At 42.3% G+C, this 18152-nt stretch overlaps 1 protein-coding gene across 1 annotated transcript in view; it reads left to right on the forward strand.

The window, feature by feature from the left end:
- Nucleotides 1-18152, forward strand: part of Drd3 (dopamine receptor D3) — a 48239-nt gene that overhangs the window by 23896 nt on the left and 6191 nt on the right. Inside the window, exons 4-6 of the mRNA XM_078044201.1 lie at nt 6110-6252; nt 13737-13933; nt 15008-15085. Coding sequence (XP_077900327.1) covers nt 6110-6252; nt 13737-13933; nt 15008-15085 — 418 coding nt within the window. The remainder of the gene's footprint in view (nt 1-6109; nt 6253-13736; nt 13934-15007; nt 15086-18152) is intronic.

Below are 18152 nucleotides of genomic sequence, written 5' to 3' on the forward strand. Positions count from 1 at the left end.
TGAAGCCCCAGTCCGTAATAACAGGGTGGTAAGAGAGATAGGAAAGAAAAGGAAATGATAAAAGGGTTTTTGAAAGCAAGTAATACTATTGTCATTAGATTCTGAGGCACAGCTCTGGATACTTGGATTAAAGCCGCTTTTTCTTTTTTTTAAAAAAGCAGAGTGGGAAGTCCTTGGAGCACAAGCCCCCTCCCCTGGGGTTCCATGCCTTCCTAGTAGGTCAGCCCCCTCCCACCGCATCCTGGTTCAGAGCTAACTAGGGGATACGGCTGAGAATGTGTCAGAAGAGGAGGACACGACCAAGCGGTGAAAATTAGAGTCCTCAGAGAGGAGCCCAGGAATAATGCAACCAAATTCATTCACCAGGGAGTTCTTTAAGTGGCTCTCAAATGGCACCCATCACACAGGCATGCCTCCGCGCCTTTGCAGCGAGCACAATAGGTACCAGATGAGTCACAGGCACCTTGGATTTTTAGTTTGCATCTAAATAAGCACTTTATATTTGCAAAGGGCTTTCCAGTCATTTGCAAAAAGCTTTCTCCTTCAACAACTCCACGAGGGGAGTCCACGGAACTAAAGATTTATTGAGCCCCCTGTCTGACCAAATAAAAGGTGGTGAAAAGCAGCCCTCACATAGCTCTGGGGCTCATTAAACCCAGGCGGGAGTTAGAGTCAGGCCCTCCCACCCAGGCCAGCCTCTTTCCTCCCATTGTCAGCTTCCTGAAGAGGCACCCTCGTCAATTCCACCCCCCACCCCATCGCCCACTTTGGGACTGGCCTCTGGGTGGAAATCAAACTCTGCCAGGGTACTGAGACCTTCAGTAGAGTGACAAGCCACATAGACCCTGCTGATGGAATTGTGAGTCAGAAGATACATTGCAGTTAATTCATTTAAACAAAAGTGCTCAATCCTTGCAGCAGTCCTGTAGCCAAAGTGCTCAATCCTTGCAGCAGTCCTGTAGTCCAAAATTAGAAAAATTGGTCTTTTAAGTCCTCCACTAGTATTCTCTGAGTTGCAATCATTAGCCCCTTTGCTATGGCAGCCCACCTCTATAGGTTCCATTCCCTTGGACTACGTGAAGCACATCCATCTACCTAGCACAGAATACCCTGGCTAGTTCTGTGCTAATCCTAACTTGCATGAGTCTAAAAGTAACAATGCTACCATTATTTCCACTGTTGCTATGTGCCAGACACAGTTTTTTGTTCATTATTGCCCACCCTCACAGCAATCCAGCCAGGTGAGTGCATTATCCCCACTTTACAAATAAAGCTTCTGCGACTAGAATGTGTAGGTAAGCCTCTGAAGATCACACAGCTGGTGGATGCAAGGGTAAAGATTCAGTTACCCTCCTCCTGCTATAGCACACTGCCCCACTTGGAGATGGAACTGTGAACCTTACTCTGGGTCCTAGCTATAGAATCAACTGCCTGGCTAAAAGTCTAGGCGCTACCATTTAACAGCAAAGTGACCCTGGGCAAGTCATTTAACTTGACTCGATCTCTTTATCCATTTAGTGGAGATAAAAACTACCTCAAAGGTGTTTAGAAGGATTAATGAATTGTAAAACACTACTATTTGTAAAACACTTCCAACAGTGCCTAGCACACAGAAAATGCTATCTACTCATTTGTTTGATTAAATAAATAAATGTTAATATTCACTGATCGTAAGGAGTAAGACAGTCATAAGAACTCACTGATACAAGTACTGATCTCTTAGGGTACCACAGTAACAATGACAATGACAATAATTAATAATAATAATAATACTGTCTTTTGAATATTAAATATGTACAGGCATTGTGCTAAAATTCTTTTAAAAGCTACAGATAACCTCCTTGAATATTTTTTAACAGCTCTATTGGACAAGTATCATTATCCCCATTGTACAGATGAGGAAATTGAATCAAGAAAGTCAAACCACTGGCCATGGCCCCATTAGTAAGCCGCAGAGCCCAGATTCAGGCCCTGCACTCAATCTGCCTCTCCTGCGGCTGCACTTGACCATGGTGCACAGAGCCAGCGCTCAACTGCAGAGTAATCCACACCAGGAAGGGCCTAGAGAGCTAGGAGCCAGGGCACAGAGCAGGGAGCCTGGGCACCGCGAGCGACAGAGACGACCCGCCGAGTGTGTGGAGTGTGTCTGCGGCAGGGCTGCGGCCCTGGAGCACTGCAGGCCTGACCGTCCAGGTGGCCTCTGGCCGAGCCTTCCTCTCCCTCTCTGGCCAAGTGCCGCAGCGCGACCCTGGGGGGGGGGGGCTTTGACTGGCGCTCGCACACGGTCTGTCGTCCGGATCGGCCGAGAGGACACCAAAAGCTAAACAGTCTGCCGTGGTGGAAATTCGGGGTCCCTGCAGGGGTCCAGGAATCAAGGGGTCGGGTTTTCCCTCTCTGCCTCCCCACGGAGCCTGGAGAGCCCCCAGGTGAGCAATGAACTTCTCACCCCGGCCGACCGGCAGGGTTCTTGCTGCATTATGGTGCCCTCCGATGGCTGATTCTGGAACAGCCTCGATGTCTCAGACACTTATGGCAAGCTTGGGCCCCCTTTTATTGTTTCATCATGTTTGAAAAAGAAAAAACAAAGTGTAATGTGACAGTGGTGAATTGTAGTCTCATCTTTCACTTCTTCTTTCCTATGTTAACAAGTTAGAATCTTTGACAGAAACTTTCCCTAATGCAGACTTTTTCAAATTCATAAGATGCATTTGCTTGTTAAAAATACATATTCCTAGGTTCCACTTCAGAAGTACCAAATCAAAATCTCCACAAACGTGTCCTAGAAGTCTGCATTTTAACAGGACCTCCCTTCTTCCTCTTCTCAGTTATCCCCAGGCAATTAAAAAAATCAGCTAATTGGGGAAACTGTTCTGGGTACCCACATTGCTAAGTACAACTCACCCTTGTCACTCTAACAAGGGTGTCCTTATCTCCCTTTGTGCCTCAGAGACTTGTCCCTGCCCTTGAGAGGGAAGGGCGCACTCAGGAGACACAGTGGCCTAGCACAACCCACTCGGCTGCTGAACTTTGGGTCCAGCATTAACCTCCTTATATCTCTGATCCCTACTTTATAAAATGGAGCCGGGTGGGGTTCCCTATATTTGTTGGTCCAGTGAATTAATGGAGTCTCCAAGGAGTTGCTGGACAATAAAGTGTACAGATTGAGGAAATTGGTGTGCTAGAGCCAGCTCGTAAAGGCAGCAAGAACTGATTGGTAAAACTGTAGGAATTTTTGAGTCAGTTATTAAGTCTTTGGTGGTGGTTTGAAATGGGCAATAGTAGATACACCTACATCATAGAAAATGCAAGTGTTACAAAGCAGGGACCTTTTTACCTGGAGAACCAGCTGTTAGCCATTACTAGCACATCTGAATGCACAGGATGGTCAGGTTCACTATGTGATGTGAAAGAAATGGAGAGACTTTGCCTAACTGCAAATCTGGGTCAGAGGAAGTGGGTCCCAGCTTTCCTTCCACTGCCTTCAACTAGCTGTTTGGCCATGATAGCAGATGCCTCAGGGTCACCACTAAGGGCAAGGCCTTGGTAGCTATATTTGACTTGAAACTCCAGCAGTTTAAAGTCCTTAAAAGAGTGGGAGGCCTTGAGAAACATGGTGCTACTTGCCAACTCCTGCACATACAAGGCAGGAATTTAAGAGAGGACATGTGTGCTTCAGAAGAAGGGAACTGGGTTGTCATGACCTCCCTGAGGGGGTTAGTGCTGGGATCTCAATTTGACCTTATTTAATAAAAACTCTATTTCTCCCTCTTCAGAAAGAACCCACCTTTGTCATGCACTGTGGTGCCTCTTATGGTTTGGATCTGCAATGTCCCCCAAAGGTTCATGAGTTGAAGTCTTGGTCCCCCAATGCAGTAGTGTTCATTGGTGGCACTTCTGGGAAACAACTTGGATCATGAAGACATCCATTGGTGTCTTCATAGCTGAAGGGCTATTAAGAGACGGGGCCCAGTTGAAGGAAGTAGAACACTAGGGGCTTGATATAGAAGGGTATATTTTGTCCCTGAACTGTTCCCTACTTTCCTCTGCCATTCTCTTCTGCAATAATATTTTTGCCTTGGAGCCAGACAACCATGGACTGAAATCATGAGCCAAAATAAATTTTTGTTCCTTTAAGTTGATTTTCTCAGGTACTTTATCACATCAATAAAAAGCTAACACTGCCAAAGACAACTCTTGCAGAGTTTGCCTTCATCTCAGAACTCACAACTGTCTTTGAGCTGTTCTTTTAGGAATTCAGATGTTAACATTCTAAAATTAGATGCATAAGAGAGAGATTCCAGCAGCACTGGAGCACAGGAGCTGAACAAACAGGAGAAATATCAGAGAGCATTGTTCAATACCCATCAGACCAACATCTGTCCTTCCCTCCCTCAGTCCCAAGCCTTAAGGTGCCCAACAAGGGTTAAGGGGGCTACAGCTCCAAATCTGGCCCCCAAGTTCCCTGAAAACAAAGACAAAAAATGTTGATCCATGGCTAGGACCAGACATATCTTAGATCCCTTGAACTTTGCTAGGATTAGAACTGTTCTCATGGCCCATGAGGCAATTATTCAACAGCTACTTACTACTTCCTTTGTGCAATGACCTATGGGGAATACCAAGACTATATAATGATTTGAGCCATTGAGTGACTTCAATCACATGAGGGAATCAAGACCTGCAAGCCAGAGGGCAACGTAACTGATTGGCATAGGAGTAGTATGAGTTCAGAGGGAGAGGTCTTTATAAGGTAAAAAGGCCAGGGAAGATTGCTAGAGAGCTCATCTGAGATTAAAGGAAAGCAAGATTGAGTTTTGGAGGGAGGGAGAAAGGATAATGGATGGAACAAAGACACCAGTCTCCAACAATTGTTGAGTGCCCATCACGAGGCCTGTTTGTCTGGAGCATGAGGACGTGTCAGGAACCAGTGGGGGTTAGGTTGGCAAAAAAATGAAGTCATGTTGAAGGAGATTAACTTTGACCTGTGGGTATAAAAGTAGCCAATGACCAGCCTGTTCATTTACTACTGGAATATTTTCCCCCGCCCTCAGTAAATGGACAGCTTCCTCTTTTCTTTGCCCAGTTGTTGTTGGTTTGTCCCTTCTTTACCTCCTCCATTGTTCTCTAATGTGGCAACCAGCTTCCTTCATGGTACTTTTCATTTTATATTTCTTTGCTTTTTATGTTTCATTGGCTCTGCTTGACTCTAGGCTCAATGAGGACAGGGACAATGTTCCTTTCGCATAGTTCTATATTTCCAGAATAAGGTCTGGTATGTGGTAGAAATTCAATAAAATTGAATGCAAGGTAAGTGAATGAATGGGGAAAAATATGGAGAGATCAATGGAAAGTTAAAGGGCCTAGGTATTGCGTAGAGATTCCTTGAGGAAGGCAGAACATGGAATGAGAGTAAGGGGTGTGGGGCGCCAGGGAGATGTTTCAGACACCTAGAGTTTGCAATGACTAGAGAATAGTCATTCAGGCAAGTCCAACGAGCAGCTGTAAATACGTATGAGGAGTTGCCTCAGAAAATACAGTTTCTAACTAGAGTAAAGAATTAGGCTCTGACCATGTAAAAGTATAAAAACTGAATTTTAAATTTAGCCTTCATTGGATATAACTCAACTCTATTCTCAAAACTCTATTATTGGAAAGTTATTCAATCCAGGGGTTAAAATTCATATTAGGACAGGAGCAGGGATAAACATCTTCTTTGGGCATAGTCCAGTCTGGAAAAGTGTGGGAAGAAGGAAAGGCCCCCAGAGCAGCACCCTAAGCTTTCAGAGCGAAGGGCATGTGGCTGCCAGGTTGGTTATGCTGGGCATTGACCAGAAGCTCCCCAGCTGCTCCATGTTGCTGCAGTAACATTTTCATTCTCATTCCCTTGCTTTGCTCATCTTCTCCAAAAGAATGTTCTTCGTCTCTCTTACCTTGACCTTTCTACACTTTTCATCCAAACACTTTTCTAACTTTTCCAATTAAAACGTTCTTCTCCTGCCATATGTATCAATCTAATTCTTTCTCTAGTAACCTCTTTGAATTTGTCTTCTCAGCAATACTTCCCCTTCCTGTCTCAACATGCCTACCCTCTCTCCCTTCCCTTTTGCAGGTATACTGCAGTGGTCATGCCAGTTCACTATCAACATGGCACCGGGCAGAGCTCCTGCCGACGTGTGGCTCTCATGATTACAGCTGTGTGGGTACTGGCCTTTGCCGTGTCCTGTCCTCTCCTCTTTGGCTTCAATACCACAGGTGAGATTGATGGTTTCACATCCAGTGCCTGAAATTCAGCACACCTGAGTGACTTTGAATGGTGGCCAACCCTGACATTTCTGATCCCTGGTCAGTGTACTTTGGAATCAATTGAGTATGCTATAGACTGCTAAGCTTGGGCCTTTGTTGGGCATAAATAAAATAAATACAAAGCCAAACCTCATCAATCATTGGCATAGGGTAAAGTTTTACCCTGATTAATGAAAAAGTCTTTGAAAAGAAAAATAATTTTGAAAGACATATCATTGTACTCATTTGAAGACATATAGCAGTAAAAACAACTAATCTATGTTAACAATTTAGGTGAGGTTCGCCTAAAGATGACAATTCATAACAGATGTATGATATAAGTTAACATCATAAAAGTCCTGGGGTATAGTATATGTTTCTTTTAACCATTTCTGACACTTGGGAACTAGTATAGATTCCAAAATTACTGAAGTATTTTTTTAATATACAAAAAGTGTGGCTATGATAGTTGGCACATGATATATCTTCTACTGGATGGATGGATGGATGGATGGATGGATGGATGGATGGATGGATGGATGGATGAGTAGATGCATGAATGTATGGATTGGATGCATAATGTGTATATGTGAGATGTTTGAGATTTTAAGCATATGACACCATTCCAAATTGATACCTCCTATGAATCAGTGTCTTTTTTGTCTGACCCATGTCCATCTCAGCCTCAGGAAATTCATATGATGAATGAAAGCTATGACAATATAACTTGTTAAGAGATAACTGAATTACTGGAGTTCTTGTGTTCATCTGGATTTCTTATTTTGTCCATCTGGATTGATTCATTCAATTCCTACTATGTTCCAGATTGGTGAATTTCTAGTGTACATGTACTAGTCACATAGCCAGGTGCTTATGTATATGCAGATATTATAAGTAACATAGTACATCCAAGTACATGCAAATCCTAAAGTAAAAATAATTTTTCAAATGTCATTTCCTGGACAATGATTTAGCGGTCAGAACATATTAGGAAAATAGGTTCTGGAGTCAGAAAAGTCTAGGTTCAATCTCCAGTTCTATTTATCAGCTATGTCTCCTTAAACAAGCTACTTTCCTGAGTTCAGTTTCCTTATTGGTAATTTTGGGATAATAATACGGTGGAGTATAAACTTGAGTAAATTCAAATATAATAGATTCAGTCTGTATATTTCGTCAGAAAGTTTTCAAAATTTATTTTTACATTTGGTCCCCTACAAATAAGTCCAGTGACTTCATCTCTAAAATTATATGCTCCATATGAGCTCTATAACATATGACATATTAATATATGTAGCATTCATCTTTACTTATTACTGTTCAGGGTTATAATAAAATCATGCATATCTTTATATGTGATTTAGGGGATTTTTCAAAGCAAATTTCAAGTCTATATAATTTTTACTTCATTTATTGACCTTAGAATCTAACCTTACATACATTATAACTTCACCATACCTCCTTCATAGAGACATTTTGGGATAAAAAAAGGATTAAATTGAGATAACATCCGTAGACATGCCAAGCATATACCACCTACTCAAAATCTTCTTTCACTGTCACTTAAAGGTTAAGTGGCCAAGTAACCAAAAAATATTTCCCTAGGTAACCCAGAATATTCACAAAATATGATTGTTATCATTTGCTATTTTGATGTTTTTTATTATTTTTTAAAAAATAAATGACAGAAGAACGCAATACATTTCTTATTACACATATGTAGAGCACAATTTTTCATATCTCTGGTTGTATAAACACAAGACATGTGCATATTGCATAATCACTGCAAAACAGCACCCCTATGCTGCTAAAGAAGTTGGCCCTAGTTGGATGTGCTGGTGCACACCTGTAATCTCAGTGACTCAGGAGACTGAAACAGAAGGATCATTGGTTCAAGGCCAGCCTCAGCTATCTAGCAAGACCCTGTTTCAAAAAAAAAAAATAATTAAAAAAAAAAACGAGTAGGGATATGGCTCAGAAGTAGAGCACTCTTTCCATCCCCAGTGTCATGAGGAAGGAGGAGGAAAAGGGGAAGGGGAAGGAAGATGAGGAAGAAGGAGAAGAAGAAACTGACCCCACTAAAATACCCTATTTGGTGAGTGTTAAGACTGCTTTATGGGTTAGTCATATAACCAAGTCACCTTCTACAGCCTTGTTCCTATGCACAAATGCATTCTAAATGGAAATTTTTACTGTGGGGAGCTCACTACCATTTCTAGACCAAGGGACTGCATAGCTGTGGACCTGCTGCAAATCCCCAGCAGAGTCTATCCAGAGTCTACCCACAAGCAACTCGACTTACTCTTACTTGTGCAGAAGCTGATGGGGGACATCTACTCTCATAGACACACACACCCTGGGGACAGATGAAAACATCTCAGATTCTGACATTAGACACATATCCCAGTTCATGTCAGCATCTAAGTGAAGAATGATGAGCTAATTGCAGAGTTGTTGTCCAGTGAGATCATTATTGTTCCAAAAAGAAAACTCAGTAAAATCTTTGCAAAAGGATTTTCAAATTTAGAATAGAGAAGGCAAAAAAGGCCTGTGACTAAGCACATGTACTCTGGTTGCTCTTGCTTCTCTCCAGATTTCTCTCTAAGTCTATTAACAACACTGCAGTAAGCCCTCCAATTATTCACATATTGTCAAAATGCCAGGTGCATTGTAAGAGCCTAATAGATAATAGCTGGTGTTGTTGTTATTATTTATTTTAAAAGTTTTCTTCTTAAAAAAAGTTCTTTTTATTTTCTTCAAAAAAAAAAGTTTTTCTTTTAATATTAGAGATGGAACCCAGGGGCTCTTTCCCTCTGAGCTACATTCCCAGTCCTTTTATTTTTATTTTGAGATAATATCTTTCTAAATTGCCAAGAGTCTCTCTAAGTTGCTGAGACTGGCCTCAAACATGCCATCCTCCTGCCTCAGCCTCTGGAGCCTTTGGGATTACAGGCATGCATCACTGTAGCCAACTTCTATGCCTCAAAATTTAATGACATATTTGCTCCAAGGAAGATCTAAACAGTGATAATTCTGCAGGCATTTGTAGGGGAGACCGGTTGTTCTTCTTAGAACACAGTTCAGAGAATTAGTGAACAAAATCCGAAGCAGAGAATCCCAGCCATTCTTCCCTGCCTCTATCTGACTTTTATAGCAAAACTTCATTATCTTGATAGATGTTGATTCTTCTGGCAACAAGGAAGTTCCCAAGTTCATTCAAAAGAAAGTCCAAGATAAATGACTTCTCTCAACCATTCTTTCTATTTCCTCTGTGAAAAGTAGAGGGGGAAAGGGCAGGATGCTGCCAATAACATCTAATCATGGAAGTAGCTGGACTTTCACTAAGAAGTGCCAGACACATACAAAAATATATCTGGCAGAGCTCTTCTTTTAAGGACATGGGGCTGCCCCATGCTGTTGTAAATTGTTAGAGAACACAAAATAGAGAAAATTTGAACTTCAATCTTTTCCAACTCGCAGCTGCTTTTATGCTCTGAGGAAACGGCACTGGGAGGTGGGATCTGGGCTCACAGACTTCCACAGCTGTGGGGCCTGGCTGACCAGTGTTGCCCCATCTCCCAGCAGAGGCCCAGCAGTCTACTGAAACATCATATCAACAGCCCTAACAACTGCAGAGCATAGTGTGTCGGTGCTAGAAGCAGCCTGAAAGATCTCTGAAGGAGTAGCTCAATCCTTTCATTTCACAGATAAGAAAAATAACTAGCATTCAAATTTCTGCTAAATCAGATGGCTATTGTGTTAGAAAAAAAAGAGAATTCTAGAATGAATAAGCAATAGATGGTGACAAGGGTTTAAGAAAACTTCAAGGAAGGAAAAACTTAAAGTTAAGAAAATCCTATCAGCTGGCTTGATTTTCCTTTCAAAAAGAAATGGAAGAGTGCTATTTATTTGATTTTGGCAACAGAACATCTCACCTGACTTTCAGAACACTGAAACCCTAGGGATGGGGGCGAGCTTGGTTGCTCAGAAGTTAAAAGAAGAATAGAAGCATACAGTTAAAAGAATAATGGCTCATCCTAAAATCAGATTCATCAGCATCTCCTGTCTTTGGAATCAAGTTAAGGTCAAATCCTGCAATGAGTTTAAGTTCATGAATCTTTTTTTTGTTGTTGTTGTTGTTCTGGTACTGAGGATTGAATCCAGCGACCCTCTGCCACTGAGATTCATCCCCAGCCCTTTTTATTATAAGTCAGCTAGTGCTTATTTTAAGACAGGGATAGTCTCCCTAAATTTCCCAGGCTGACCTCAAACTTGCCTCTCACCTTGACCTCCAGAGTCTCTGGGATTACAGGGGTTTATCAATCTTCTTTTGGCCTTGCTATTCACATCTCTGTGGGACTCTCAAGTTCCCAGGCTGGTCCACAAAATCCTCTTAGAGCCCTTAGTAGAGCTTTCTAGTGTTTTTGTAAGATAGAACAGACCTTCGTGCATAGTAATTGCTCTATAAAAGTTTGTCAAGTAAATAGACGACTCTTCACCATCATCCTTTCTTCCTTAAATGTTGAGCTTAGTTGAGATTGGAGATCCTTCACACCTACCTGGCCTTCCCCCTTATCCTCCAGCCAACGAGTGCTTATGGCTGATATAAAATGCTCGTTTATACGTTTTGCTCATTTATTCATCTTTGTGTAGTTGTTCAATAACTGCCTGCATGGTATTGTTTGGCTTTCATCTCCTGGGGAGCCTCGGCTTCCTGGAGGGTTCCCTGCCCAGACCACCTCTTCAGGACTCAACAGAGAAGCTTTCAGAATCCCTGCTGTGTGCTGTCCCTAGCTGCCCTGCTGACAGGATCCATACCCAGGCCAGTCCTGCTGGAGGCTGGGGTGGAGCCACATTCCTGGCCCCTAACTTCGGGGGCTTTCTGTGCAGCCCCAAGACCACACAGCATGGGAAAATTCCAGGAGAGGCTACAAAACCTGATCAAAGGGTGGGCAGTGGTTTACTTAACCAGGGGAGGAAGGAAGGGCTGGCAGTGCCAGTTCAGTGGTTGTCTAAGAGGGCCTGCATTGATCAGCCACCCTGAAGAAGCTACGTGCCCTCTCTTCACTTTCTCTCTCATACACACACTTTCAGTATTTTAACAGTAAAATAAATGCTTGCACATGATAAAACATTCATAAGGTGTAACGACATAATACGTAAGTTTATGTAGGTCTCCCTCCTGCCCCAGATTGCTTGCTCCCTCAGCCCCTTCCCTAGAAGTAAACACTAATAATCTTGAAAGATCAGGCTTGAAACAAGCACACTCACGAGTGTGTGTGTTTGTGTGTGTGTGTGTTTGTGTGTGTGTGTGTTTGTGTGTGTGTGTGTTTGTGTGTGTGTGTGTGTGTGTGTGTGTCCATTTTTACATAAATAGAAGCATCCTATACCCACCTATCCTGACCCTGGATTTTTAAAAGTAGTAATTTGTAGTTCATCTATAAAATTTAGAAGTTGGGTTCCCAGGACCCAGACAAAGGCAGAGAACAGTAGAGGATAAAGTGGAGGTACAAATAGGGAATATCCAGCTCACCAAGGATGGCAGCAAAATGAAGCATGGGAAAGTAGCCCTGCCACCTGCCTGGCTGCTTCTCGCAGGCAAAAAAAAACAGCCAAGACTCCTCATTATAGGACACATTTCCATCATGGTCAGCTGCTGACAGCGGGGAGCTGATTTCACGGAAGGGATGTTCACTGCTTACATGGCTCCCTAGAGATTCAGAAAGACCACCAACTGACACCCCATCCCTCCTCCAACCTCATCAGACCCTGAATAATAGCAAAAGATGCCAGTTTGGTGACCACTGCCTAAGGACATAAGACTCATTTCCTAAGGGATGCTGAAATGCTTTGGTTAAGATGATAAGGTCTTTACCTGCTTCACAGGAGAATAAAGATTCTGGTGGCAGTGTTGTTGTCATTAAAATGCCTCACTGACCACTGAGCACACTCCCGCTTGTCATTTTAATTCTTAGCTGTTGCTCCCTTCCTTTCCCTGCAAATATTGTCCACTCTAAGTCTCTTTCCACATTGCCACTCCAACTGATACCTTCCCTCTCAAGTTCACAAAGCTCAGGTAGGTAAACTATAGAGTAAAAGATAATAATCACTGCCATTTATTCTCATTAATTGTCACAATCACTATACAGGAAATATTTTTATCCTTTTTTTATGGGTAGTGAAAGTGAGACTTGGTGTAGTTAGGTAATATACCCAAGGTCACACAGTTACTATATGGCAGACATAGGTCTCACGCCTAGGTCATCTGGCCTTTATCTACCTCAGAAGACCAAGAAGCAGAATGAAGGCCTCCATGTGTCCGTCAGTTTCTTTCTCTCAGCTCACATCAGAGGCTCTACCTCCCAAAGCCACATTTGGGTCGGGGAATTCCCAACCCTTTATGAAGATTGGGCCAAGTGTGCCAATAGTTATCGAAAACAGTTCTGGACAAAGCATAAATGAGCCATGTCACAATGGTAAAGGGATGTAGAATGCCAAAATTACAGAAAGAACACGGGGTTTGCAGTCAGACTGGCTAGAGAAACGCATCTTTCAGGCTGTGTGGCCTTAAGCCACTTAATGAACCCATCTGAGTCTTAATGTAACCATAGGAGCAGAGAGAGTAATGGAACCTCCCTCATATAATATTGCCATAATGATTAGGTCAGATAATGTGTTCAAGGCTCTTGGCACATCACCTGGCAGAAATTAGTTAGGCTACCCTTTCAAAGTGGAGCCCATTTCAGGCCCTAACCTGGGTATTATAGGAACCTCAACATCTGCTAGGGAAGAAGGCAAGCTAGAGGGACCTTCTAAAGAGAGTGGCAGGGACACTTTGGACATAAGGCAGGGACAAGGACTCTTCTGAATTTGCATTCTCCACTGTGACAATATACTTCCAGTTCTCTTCCTAACCCACCCTGCCCAGTGCTAGGATGCCCTAAAAAAAGCAGATGCTTGTCTTACATTCAGCCACCACCTGCCCCACATCCTGAATTCAAAAGAAGCTGCTTCCTTCCACCGATTTCAGCAGCCCACTCCTGCTTCTACACCAGGAGGCCCTTTGCTGGGGGCCACACCCCTCCTAGAGTCTCTGCCCTCCTGCTCTGCACCCCACCCCCAGACTCCCAGGCTGGATTTCTATGTGACACCACACCACCAGGAAGGAATCATTTGTCTATCTGCGCATTACCTTCTTCAAGGGCAGATACAGTGTCAATTCATCTTTGCAGCCCCAGTGCAGAGTGGTGCCTGGCATATAATTGTGGCTGAATTTTCTTTTTAAGTGAACTGTAAGACACTCAAAGATCGATTAGACCTCTTAGCCTCAAGGAGCTGACAACATAGTTGTCTGAGACTGCCTGTCCCCACCCTCCATTAGAAGGTGGAAGCAGTGCGGGTCACCTGGGTCCAAGCTCCGTGCCAACTGTTAGCTTTTCCCCTTCTCTCACCCACAGGGGACCCCAGCGTCTGCTCCATCTCCAACCCTGATTTCGTTATCTACTCTTCAGTGGTGTCCTTCTATGTGCCCTTTGGGGTGACTGTCCTCGTCTATGCCAGGATCTATGTGGTGCTGAGACAAAGGAGACGGAAACGGATCCTCACTCGACAGAACAGTCAGTGCATCACTGTCAGGCCCGGCTTCCCTCGACAAGTGAGCACCCTGGAGCGGGCAGAGGGTGGCAACACCAATTCCGGGCTTCCTGCCTGTCCTGCCACATGGGAGACAGAGATCTGGTACCACCTTCCAACCCATTGGTATTATTATCTATGCTTTGAAGGTAGCAAATTCAATCTCAAGCGTGCATTAATAGGCTCTGCTAGAACTCATTTTCTTGGCAAGATAATAGGAGAGTTTCTGGCTCCTTCTGCTTCCCTCAGAGCCTTTTGTTTCCTCTAAAGGGCCAGCAGTTCAGATGTCCAATAAGGATTAAGGATTTATTTTATATTTTATCTTGTTGTTTTATTTTGCAGGGCTGGGATAGAGTAGGGTTTCAGAGTTTAGTGTGGCACTTGTACAATGCACTGCTGGTGGGTTCCCAGAACCAACTTTTTGTCTAAACCACTCAATCTAAGAATCACTGGGGTCTCTTGAAACTTTTTTTCCTTCCTGATCTGCCTAAGGCACTGACTAATTGGTGGAATGATTTGGGTCTTTCTAGGCTCTAAAGAAAGGTTGATCTTGCAATTGTACGGATTTTAAATTCTGCTAATTCCAGTGCCTGGCACATGGTAGCTTAGCATAAGTTACTCACTGAATGAATGAACTAATACCAATTGCTTATAATCTACTAGGGAAGGGATCATGGGAATGTTATATGGCCTCTGTCTTCATGGAACTTTGGATCTAACAAATAAAGCTCACTTCCACCTAAAACCAATGAACAGCTCAGAACTGAGCGGGATGTTTGCCAAATGTGAGGTGCAGCCAATTAAGCATCCAGGTATAAAATGCTGTGGAGGTTATGAAAAGAGAAAGACAAAAATTCTCAGGAAAAAATCTTCGTAGACACAGTAGAACTGAGATTAACCTTAAAGGCAGAACCAATTTGGATGTCTAGGTCAATTTCTGATGACCTAAATGAAAGTCTGACTCTCAAAGTTGAAGTCCCAAGGATATGAATACGTTGCATTGAAAGCAATGTCGGGCTGCATGATTACATATGACAGGGCTCAACTATGCAGAGCTCAGCCCAGAACTGACTGCCTCTCCTTCAACTTACCCTAGTCTTCCTGTCTGCAGCTACACCCTACTCGGCAGTTTTCAATAAGGTCCAGGTTTCCATCAGATACCACAGGAAAAATGGTAAGTAGGCCATGATGTGTATCATAGGAAAAGAATAAGATGCTGATTTGTCTTGATTCCATTCCCATTTCAACATGTAATCTAGTCTGATTCCACACATATATTTGCACTACCTGACAAAATCTGAGAGTCATGATTTAAGCTTCAGAATGGGATTCACCAAATAATATTCAGAAAGCATGTGGCTGTTGGACTAGATCCCAATGACTGAAGCCAATGACTCTTAGATGTGGTTTGAAGATGCCACAGCCACTTGCATTAAAGCAAACAGGATGTCAATGAAACACATGTGAACAGATCCGAAGAAAGTAGGGAGAGGAGACTTTCAAGTGCGATATTTGCCACTGAACATGAAGAAGACCAAGAAAATTTTATGGTCACCTGAACGTTCTCCTTCTAATTCAAGCCAGCCTGCCTCCCTATCTCCCAGAATCAGAATGGAGCCTGGAGGTGTTCAATATAATTCAGTATTCCTCTCCCTGAACTCCACAATAGGGATAAAATGTCAGAAATCCATAAAGCTTTGAATCTTGTCCAGTCTCTTTATAGTTAATTAACCACTTTTTACACAGGTCTGATGTAGCAATTAGAGACTCTTTTGTTGTAAATCCTGAAAAATAGTTAAGCAGCTTGAAGTGGCCCATTGTAAATCCAAGGTCTGAGGAGCCTCCAAGGCCAAAGGAGATGTGTTGACTACAAAGGTGAGATTGAAAAGCGGAGCAGCTTCATTGCCAGAAGTGTGAAGAATTAGGCTCTGTCCTGCCATCTGGAATTGGAGATCTCTGCCAGCCATACACAGGAATCCAGTGTTTTCCTCAGATCAGGGAGGTAGTAAGAAGGATTTGCAGAGAGAGCTGAAAAATATACTCACCAACATAATATCTTGGAAGAATCACTTTTTTCCAATGTTCTCCAGTTTTAGATTTCATAGGTATTTCCAAGATTTTGATGCCATACCCCTGGTATCAAGAACAATGCATTAGCTGGGCGCAGTGGCACATACCTATAATCCCAGCAGCTCAGGAGGCTGATGCAGGAGGATTTCAATTCAAAGCCAGCCTCAGCAAAAGCAAGGCACTAAGCAACTCAGTGAGACCCTGTCTCTAAACAAAATACAAAATAGGGCTGGGGATGTGACTCAGTAGTCAAAAAAGAACACTACATTAGAAGTTAAATATTGCTATTATAAAAGATCAATACATGCCAGCTTTATCATAAGTGTAATCTTGATTATAAATTATCAAAATATAATATGCTCGTATTAATTAGGAAATTCCATCAACATGAAAAACAGAAATTTTTTATTTTTTGTTTTTTTTGTTTTGCAGGGGTGGGGTTGGTTTTAGGGTTTTGTTTTATTTTGTGTTTTGGGGGGCAATACTGGGGATTGAACCCAGGGTTACCTTACCACTGAACTACATTCTCAAGCCTTTCATTTTTATTTTAAGACAGTCTTCCTTACTTCCCCAGAGTGACTTTGAACTTGCATTTCTCCTGTCCTTAATATCTCAGGTCACTGGGATTATAGGCATGTGCCATCCCTCCCAGCTTAAAGCCAACAGCTTTAAAAGTATATATTCTCCTAGAATTCCTTTTTGCTAAGCAGTTTTTAAAACACTAGATCACCTTGATGACCCCCTTGCATTTACTCAGTGTTTATGAGTATGATTTCTTGAACTAAGTAGAGAAAAGCAAAGGATTAGGGGGACCAACACTGACCATTTATGTAGAAAGGAAATGTATCAGAAAACTGGTCAGGCAGTTCAGAGACTCAGTAAGATGTCTGAAGAAGAGCTCCTAAAGATGTTGTTCATTATCAGGAATAATCTGGTTAGAAGACCTCACACATAGGACATTGAATATCACCACTGTTAGAGGAGTCCTGAAGTCTCCCTGCTTCACTAGTTCCAGTTCAAAGCCACAGGTCTGAAATCTATGATTGCCCCAGTTTGGTTCATGTACCAGAGCTCTAGCTGCCTGGCAGGACTGGAGAGAGGATGTGTAGTGAATAGTTGGCTTTATGGTAATGAGAGTTGGGTACTCCTGCCTGCTATTCAGGATTGACACAAATGTCTGGTTCTTCAAACATAAAAAGAAATTATGATATTGAGCACAATATTCAAACTGACCTCCCTCTGGCAAAATATCGGAAAAAAATCACATTCTGTTTTCTACTCTCAGAGGCCACTCATTTCAAACCCATTTTTCCCAGTTTTTTTTTGGTTTTATTTATAAATGAGGCTCAGAGATATCAAATTAACTTACTAAAGAATATCTACTAAGTGAGAAATCTGAGATGAAAATCCTTGGGTTTTTTTTTCCTTTTCTTATTTTTTTAAACTTTCTATTATGGACAATTTTATTTAAAAAGTAGAAAGACAAATATAACAAGCTCTGTAGTCACAATCAACCACCTTCAGCAATTATCAGCTTGTGGTCAATCTCGCAAATCTGTGCTGCCTCCTACGTTTGCACCCCTCCCTGGGCTATTGTGAAGCGAATCTCAAATACATTATTTTAACTGAAAATATTTATGTAAGAGCCTCTAAAGGATATGGACTCAGTTACAAAGCACATTATCCCAATACCACATGACACCAAAAAAATTAATAATAGTTCTCTAATATCATTAAGTGTACAGTCAAAGTTCAAATTTCCCCAACTGTCTTACACATTTTTTTGTTTGTTTGAATCATAATTCAAATAAGGTCCATAATTTGCAATTGGTTAAATGTTGTTATTGTTCTTGTTACAAAAATATTGAAGAAAAGGAATCATTTCTCTTGTAGAGTTCCCACATTCCATGTTTTGTTGCCTATATTCCAGTGGGGTCACTTACTGTATTCCTCTGTATTATCTGCTCATTCTTACTCAAAAGGGCCAGACTACAGTCTTCTGCTACCCTCCTCAAGGGATTGCTATGATCATCCAATGTTCTATATGTGGGAGGAGGCTTTTGAGTTGTAAAATCAAAAGCAAATTCCATTTCCCTTAACTTGCCATGGTCCTGCCCATACTCTCAGATAGTCCTTCTGTGACTTTCATAAATGATGCCCTCTTCTACCTT

The sequence above is a fragment of the Ictidomys tridecemlineatus genome, chromosome 3 (assembly GCF_052094955.1).
Source record: "Ictidomys tridecemlineatus isolate mIctTri1 chromosome 3, mIctTri1.hap1, whole genome shotgun sequence".
Lineage (NCBI taxonomy): Eukaryota > Metazoa > Chordata > Mammalia > Rodentia > Sciuridae > Ictidomys > Ictidomys tridecemlineatus.